At 38.8% G+C, this 7,812-nt stretch overlaps 1 protein-coding gene across 1 annotated transcript; it reads right to left on the reverse strand.

Annotated features, from left to right (window-relative positions):
• Nucleotides 1-5,966: 5,966 nt before the first annotated feature.
• On the reverse strand, nt 5,967-7,567 carry LOC131467230 (forkhead box protein D2-like). The gene has a single exon (XM_058641018.1). The coding sequence runs from the start codon at nt 7,558-7,560 to the stop codon at nt 6,592-6,594; it is 969 nt and encodes a 322-aa protein (XP_058497001.1). The 5' UTR covers nt 7,561-7,567; the 3' UTR covers nt 5,967-6,591.
• Nucleotides 7,568-7,812: the final 245 nt, after the last annotated feature.

The raw sequence follows: 7,812 nt of genomic DNA on the forward strand, positions 1-7,812 counted from the left end.
TTGACATTCTTGTAGCTGTTGCTCATTTGGTGCTCACATTGTATTCCTGCAAATTTGTGTACACCCCAGTGAGCGCATGGGTTTCTCATGAAGTTGCTTGTGTTTGGAAAATGAGCCTTGATCAGAGCAGATGACCTGGAAGAAATGTGTGCTGGAAAAAGACATGTTTGTAATAGATGCTCTTAAAAGCTAAATGTGATTTCATGTAATGGATTCTAAAATGAGAACTGTGTGTGGGCTTGTGAGTCTGTGTTTACATGAGTGAGGCTGTATCTACAGTATGTGTCCAATTATGTGTGTCCTCAGTATCCAGAGTAATAATGTAAAAGAGGTGATGGTCAAACCTCAACAAATGTTTTTTTTTGTTGTTTTTTTGGGAGTACTCGATGATACTTTAACATGTTCAGCTGCTAAAAGCTCCACTGTGTTCCTCTGATAGTTGCTAAATGTCTGCTGAGCAGGTGATGAATTGTGAGTTTGTGAATGTCAGTTTGTGAAATAGATAATAAATCCACATTTTTGGCACATGTCTCTTTCAGATACTGTTTTCATATATTATAACAATAAACTATACTAATTATTGTCACTGTAAATTACAACCTCTACAACAACCTCACTTGTTTTCAAAAGGGCAAAAAAAGAACTCCCATATAGGATCAACATGAAGATTAATAGATAAATCTTTGGATGGATGGAGGGATGGATGAATGTGTGGACGACCTTCAACTTTAAAACTTTCATCTAACTTGAAAGTTGGGCATTTTATTTCCATATAAATGCATCATTAAAATCCTTCTCCTCCTTTCACCCTTTTTTGCCTTGGCAAACAAATCAAAGTGAAACGTTGACTCGAGCTTTGACTGAAGCATTGATTTCTCACTACATGAATCATTACTGCTGCTGACATTAACAAATACTCACATCAAAACACATGGCCTGACAGACGACAGGATGTTTTTGTTTCCTCTCCGCTGCAAATGAACATCACATTGAAAACACAGTTATTGCTATGAATGGAAGTGTCCATCAGATTTCACACACACAGACACGCATTCATCCCTCCACACATTTTTTTTAAATCTATGACTGGAAATCTGTTACAAATCTGGCGGCCATATGCTGGAACATTATCTGCTCTCGTGTCTTTCAACTTGATATTTTAAAGTTTAATAATAAGAGTCTGCTTCTACTTCTCAACACATCTGCATCTCACTTGCATTGTTTCCTTTTAATTCTCTTTTTTTTTTAGTTGAATCATAACACTGAGTGATTGTGTTTCTCCACTCAGGATTGAAGCCTTGTTTGACTGAATATTTGGGTGAATATGGTTCAAAGTGACTGTGCTGAGCTTGTAGATGACTCTGGCTGACGCATGAACTTGTTTCTGTTACAAGCCGTCAGCAATGGGGGAAAGTATCACAGATTGAATCAATATCTTTCTGGTTCTTGGTTCTGTCTTTTCCTGTTGATTTGGTGAGCTGCTTGAGTAAGTTTTGGATTCAGCAAAACAAGTCAGCCAATAGCAACAAACTTCAGAAGCTTAAATATATATGAGCACAGGAGAGAGAAACGATACTAGCTGTTAGACACACTGGTGTCCACTCACGTGCCACACTTTTTCACTGTCCTATTCTCCTCTAAATGGGAACATAATTTACAAAATCAACATCATGCCCTATTGAAGACCTGGAAGTAGAGACTGGGGCCATCAACTGAAATGAAAATGTTCAGTGACGTTAAATATCAACTGAGAAGTATAGACTCATTTTCCCCATAGACCTTCATTCAAATGAGTTACTTTTTCCTTTTCTTCTCTATTACATTCGCCCCCCCAGTGGCCATAACTGCTACTTCCCTAATACTTCCTGTGCTTCACTTTTAAAATAGAAAGACAATGTGCACTTTTTTTTAGAGCAAGAAATGTACAGTAGATAAACAGTCGTCTTCACTTCACTCTCAGTCGGTGCACATCACTCCTGAACTGTCTGTTACAGCAGGTTAAAAGAAGAGGTTTTTGTTTGTTTTTTTGGACCCTGTAAAACTTTTGACGTGTGATATGATTGACATGGATTTTTCATTTACACTTAAGACTTTAACTATTGTGTCTTGAATTTGGTGTTTTATTTTTTATTTGTTTTGTGGTTGTCTCGTTTTGTAGATTCTGTCTTGTCTGGCGTTACTTCCTGTTTTACTTTGTAGTCTTGTACCTGGTTGTCTGGTGTTACTTCCTGCCTGTGTTAAATTTTTCCGCCTTATCTGCTCCGCCCTAATGTGAGTCACATGTGTCTTATTGGTTTCACCTGTGTCTTGTTAGGTTCCTTATGTATTTAATCTCCTTGTTCAGTAAACCTTGTTACCTTTTGTGCCACGTGTTTTTGTTTCAGTATGTTCATGTGGATTCTTTCTAAGAAATGATTTGCTTTACTGAGATTCTTTGACTTATTTCAGCTTTCACCTTTGTTTGAGGCCACTTATTGTGCTTTTGTTCCTGTTTTTGTTAAAACCTTACCAGAAAGATGATTCAGTCTTCCATGAAAACTGCCATGCACTGATTCCACCCCTGCCAGCACCAAACAGTTAGCTCAAAATTAACTTTCAGTTTAGTTCTGAGAAGCAGAGAGGAAGAATGAACAGGAAAGCCAGTGAAACAAGACTCGTAACTGAACTGAAAGTTCCTAAAGATGATTCTTGGTAGTTCTGATTCATGTTCCTTTATTTCCTCAATACTTCACACGAATCAGTCCAAAAACTGTTGAATATGTTGATTATGGAAAGAGTAGTTTGAGATTTTAGTTTTGAAAACAATCAAAACACAAGAATTATAAAGCCTCATTAATAATCCCATGTTCTCTTTCTCTCTCATGCCTCTGGAGTCTTTTATGAGCATTAGAGGCAGGAGTGGATACAGAGTCATTTGGAACAAGAGAGATTGGGAAAATCTGTCACGTTTTCAGAGAACAGGTCTTCAGATAGATCCACCGGTCTCTCCACTGCTGTACAGGAGTAATTATCACTCACTGTATTGCTTAAAAGGTCATTCCAGTATTTTCAGCCCAGGCCCTGAGACAATGAATGTGGTACTATAAATCCTTGGCACTTACAAACATTTCAAACCTTTAAAGCAGTGCAGTAGATTCCCTCTCTCTGTCGTGGCTACTTTGTAATTGTTTGGGGTGATTGCAACAGTCCATAGAATGCCCACTTCCAGTGCTTTGTTTGTGTTTCCACTGTCATCTTCCTGCAACAACGCAACTCTCGCCCCTGACTTGTTGTTGAGTGAGATGTGTATCCACCTTATTCTTAGAGGTGCTACTGAAGAAATGATTGTGGGTGGAATTTGCAGAACAGAAGCGAAAGCAGCACAACTGTACTCTCCAGTGGCGAAACAAGCTAAACACGCTTGCAGCTATGGGTACTGAAACCTGGCTTACACTGATGATGGTTGGTTTGCATGTCTGATGGAGTATCAGAGGAACAACAGTGGCGTTTAACGACACTGAGGTCAAACGAGGCGCTGAAGAATAATGTCAATTTCAGTGTTGACCTTGACGCCATGAGATTACATTTTGTGGGCTGCAGTGTGACCTGCTGATTGACAGAAATTTTGTGGTATAATACATTGACATTTTATACTTTATTCTATATGTTATGAGTTTAAACTTTTCATTAAATGTAAATAAAATGTTTGCTGTAGTGGTTAGTACTCTTGCCTTGGCAGCAAGAAGACCTGGGTTTGTGATCTGGTCAGAAACAAGGGCCTTTCTGCATGGAGTTTGCATGTTCTCCTTGTGTTTGGGTTTTCTCCAGGTTCTTTAGTTTCCTCCTACATGTCCAAAAACATGTACATGTTAACTGGACATTCTAAATTGCCTGTAGGTGTGAGTATGAGAGTGGATTTTTGCTTGTGTGCCTGTGATGGGACTGCTGACCTGTCCAGGGTGTGACCCCGCCTTTTGCCCTTTGTAAGCTGGGATTGACACTAGCGACCCTCATGAGCAGGATAGGTGAGAAGTGGTAGAATAATGAATGAATGACTGAATTGCATTATCAAGCGTTATGGTCTTTACATATATATATATATATATATATATATATATATATATATATATATTTTTTTTTTTTCTTCTAAACAGTGAATCTTTCTCTTTACAAAAACAGACGATGACATTGGGAGAGAAGTCAAGATCAATGTTATGGTATTTATACACTGCAGTTTGTCCCTTCACCCTCTATCCATACAGTGCACCTAAATGCACTGCTTTTCTATCAGACATCATTGTTTGGTGGACTACTATTATAGAGGCTTTTAGTTCAGTGTGTACGATTGAGTGACATCTAATGGTGAGACTGCAGAGTGAAACAAATGAGGACTCCTCCACTGACCCCTCATTTTCTCCAGTGGCCTGTGCCCCCCAGAACGGATGTAAACACTCCTTCTCCTGCTGATTCCTCCTCCTCCTTTGTTGGCTTAGTCAGAACCAGTCTTTTTCATTATAAATAATAGGATACATAATGCTAAATGTAATGTATCCACCCCAGAAACTAAGGGGTTTTGCATTGGAGCCACACCACCTAGTTTCAAGGAGATTAGTTGAGAAGTGTTTGCATAATCCTGCAAAAAAAACAAAACAAACAAAAAGCACCAAAAAGCGAACATCTGGAAGTTAAAAAACAAGTTCAAAAAAGAGTTTCCTTTGTTTTTCTTTGTTGGCTCATAAAATAGATTTTTATGTGTGGTAAAAAGTGGAACATGTGAAACTGAACAAAACACAGAAACACACACAAGGACAGATTCTCAAATATGTGACCCGATCTGTTTACTTGAAAATAAGATTTTTTTTTTCTGCTACTGTTGTCAAGTCCTGACAATAACTGTACACATTTAACCTTGTCACATTCAGTAAGAATAAAAAAATTGAGATTATGGAAATGAAGCCCTAGTATCTGTTGTTGTTGTTTTTAACTCCCTTTTATTTCTCCTTTGTAATTTATATATGTGTTAATTACAACTCACAACAAAATAACAAACCTTTGATTAACTCAATTTAAATCATACCATTAGAAAATGCATTTACCGTACTGTGCAAAAGTCTTCAGCCACCATTAGATACATTTTTACTAACGCTATAGAGGACTTATTTCTTTATCACTTTATTGGAACACATCCAACAGTGAAGTAGGAATGCAGTTTTAAAATAAAAATTTTCAGTTAAAAAAAAGTCAAGTATTTAGTGTGACATACGACCCTGGCTCTCTTAAACCTGGAGTGGAACCTTGATTAATGTTATTGGTAAAAAACAGATTTATTTAAGACACACACACACGAGTTAAACTGATTGAAAGACTTAATAAGACTATAGGTATTGTGGTTTTTACTTTGTTGTTTCTTTTTCTGTGCCGTTCCTCTCTTTCAATGAAGTCATTGTCTTTGCGAACACTTTATGGATAAATTATAAACTCACAGGTATCAGGGATTGACATGATTTCCCTTCCCTTTGTCCAAAAACACAAAGTCGTACATGTAGTTAGTCTCAGGATCTGTCCTCACACTTCACTGCCTGATGTAATGATCCACAGTGATACATGGGACACATTCAAAATGAAATGGCAAGAATTACACTCAGTTATGACTGAGCGGAGAAGCAAATTACTCCCCAGAGGAACTGTTTAAGTGGAAGGCAGCTGTTTGCTAATGAAAATCTATTAGAACTACAACAAATCCATGGAGGGTTTTTTTTTTCAGTTTCCCTTTTGAAGTGGATAAAAGAAGATAAAGAAATGTATATATTTAAAAGGTTTTATTTATAAAGTCAACCCACAGCCAACATTGTCAAAGTTTTCCTCACGTGCAAAATGTCGGTGGACTGGAGTAAATGTCTTCACACATTCATAGTTTTGAAATGATCAAAATATATATATATATATATATATATATATATATATATATAAAATAACCTGGGAAATATAAGAACATACATGACATAGATATTGTAAAGTGTCTTCATCAATGGTATGGACTAGATTGCTGGAAAACTTTAACCTAACACTGCATGTCAATAATATGTCTATTTTATTTATTTATCAGATCTTTCTCTGATCCCTTGTGTTTTGCTAATTAAACGAGAGTGAATTACATTTTGATTGTTTACTGATGATGATGATGATGATGATGATGATTTTTTTGCTGCTTGTCTTGCACGAATCTCTCATGTAACGATACCCTAAATAATATTTAAAAAAGATATGTTAAAACGAAAAGAAAGTGGGAAACAAAAATAAAACCGTTGCTAAAAAGACACGTGCATGGTTCTTCGAAAGTGTCTTTATTGTCGTCGTTGTTGTTGTTGTTGCTGTAGACAGCACAAGACCATAGGTCTATTAAAAATGATAAATACATTTATTTAAAGTTGCACAGACGCGGTGCAAATTCAACCGCGTTTTATTTGTAATAAGAACATTATAATAATTTTTAAAATAACACTTCAACATAAAAAACTGTGGAAGCCTGTAAATCATTTTATTCTTGAGGAGAGTAGACTAGTCAATTCATTTCTCAGTTACTTAGAGGCATAAACCTGCAGGGACATCGTGTCAGTGGGAGATAGACGGAATTTTAAAGGTCCGGGTAGGAAAGTTGCACAGCTGGGTAACACTGTAGTTTGGTATCATTCCGTGCAGGGACAGAGGAGTCGTGCGGGACGAGTTTGGAGCTGAAGGAGGGACAAAGGCGCAGCGTCCCGGGTGGAACTGTTCAAAGGATAAACAGGGGGGTAAACTCTTGCAGAGCAGCGAGGAGAGCGCGGGGATAATACTGCGCACAGGTGGTGGGACGTTGGAGCTATTGTGCGAACTTAAAAGGCTCTCTGAGCCCAGATCGCGGTAAGAATCCATCATCATCATCCTCCTGTGCGCTCCGAGGAGAGGAAACACGGACATGATCTGGCGGCGCTCCTGCGCCTCCACGTGGATGTGCTGCCTCTTGAAGCGTTTCCTCCGCCGGAGAAAACTCCCGTTGTCAAACATATCTGCCGACATGGGATCCAGGGTCCAATAATTGCCCTTCCCGGGATTCCCGGGCTCCCGGGGCATCTTCACAAAGCAGTCATTTAAAGATAAATTGTGCCGGATCGAATTCTGCCACACTGGGAACTTCTCCCGATAATACACAAATCGCTGGCTGATAAAGTCACATATTTCACTGAGGGTCAGTCTCTTTTTGGAGCTCTGGAGGATTGCCATGGTGATGAGAGCGATGTAGGAGTACGGCGGCTTCACTGAGGTGGTCCTTGTGTCTGCACTGAACTTTCCTTCAGGAGGCAAAGAGGACGCGCTTTGATCCGAGTCTGCGCTGGTTTGGTCTAACAGAGAAACACACGTGTCCCTCACACGTCCACTGCCGTCTTTGTGTCTCTCCACGTCAATGTCCGTCTCCTCCATGATATATACGCTCTCCAAGGTCATGGTCCTCAGTGAGTGCTGTGTGTGGCACAGGACAGAGCCAAGAGCCGAGGTAAGCGCGTCTGTGTATCTGACAGCAGCAAACCCCGTCTCCTCTTTCATTCACAAAAACTTCAGCATCTGACTTCATCTTCAACTTCTCAGCCCCCCCACTAATAATCTCCTCCTCACCACCACCATCATCATCATCATCATCATCATGTGAAGTAAACATTTCTCCACCAAAACAACTGAACATGAAGGTTATGTTCACATGAATCTAGGCTTAAGTGACTTTTTTAAGTTTATATGAATCAGATCTGATTTTTTTCAGGGCTGTGTGAACAGACATCAGATTGTCAGATTAGATCCAAT

The sequence above is a fragment of the Solea solea genome, chromosome 10 (assembly GCF_958295425.1).
Source record: "Solea solea chromosome 10, fSolSol10.1, whole genome shotgun sequence".
Taxonomy (NCBI): Eukaryota; Metazoa; Chordata; class Actinopteri; order Pleuronectiformes; family Soleidae; genus Solea; species Solea solea.

Coding starts and splice junctions, on each gene's coding strand:
- LOC131467230 (XM_058641018.1), bottom strand. CDS start 7,560: ATGAAAGAGGAGACGGGGTTTGCTGCTGTCAGATACACAGACGCGCTT.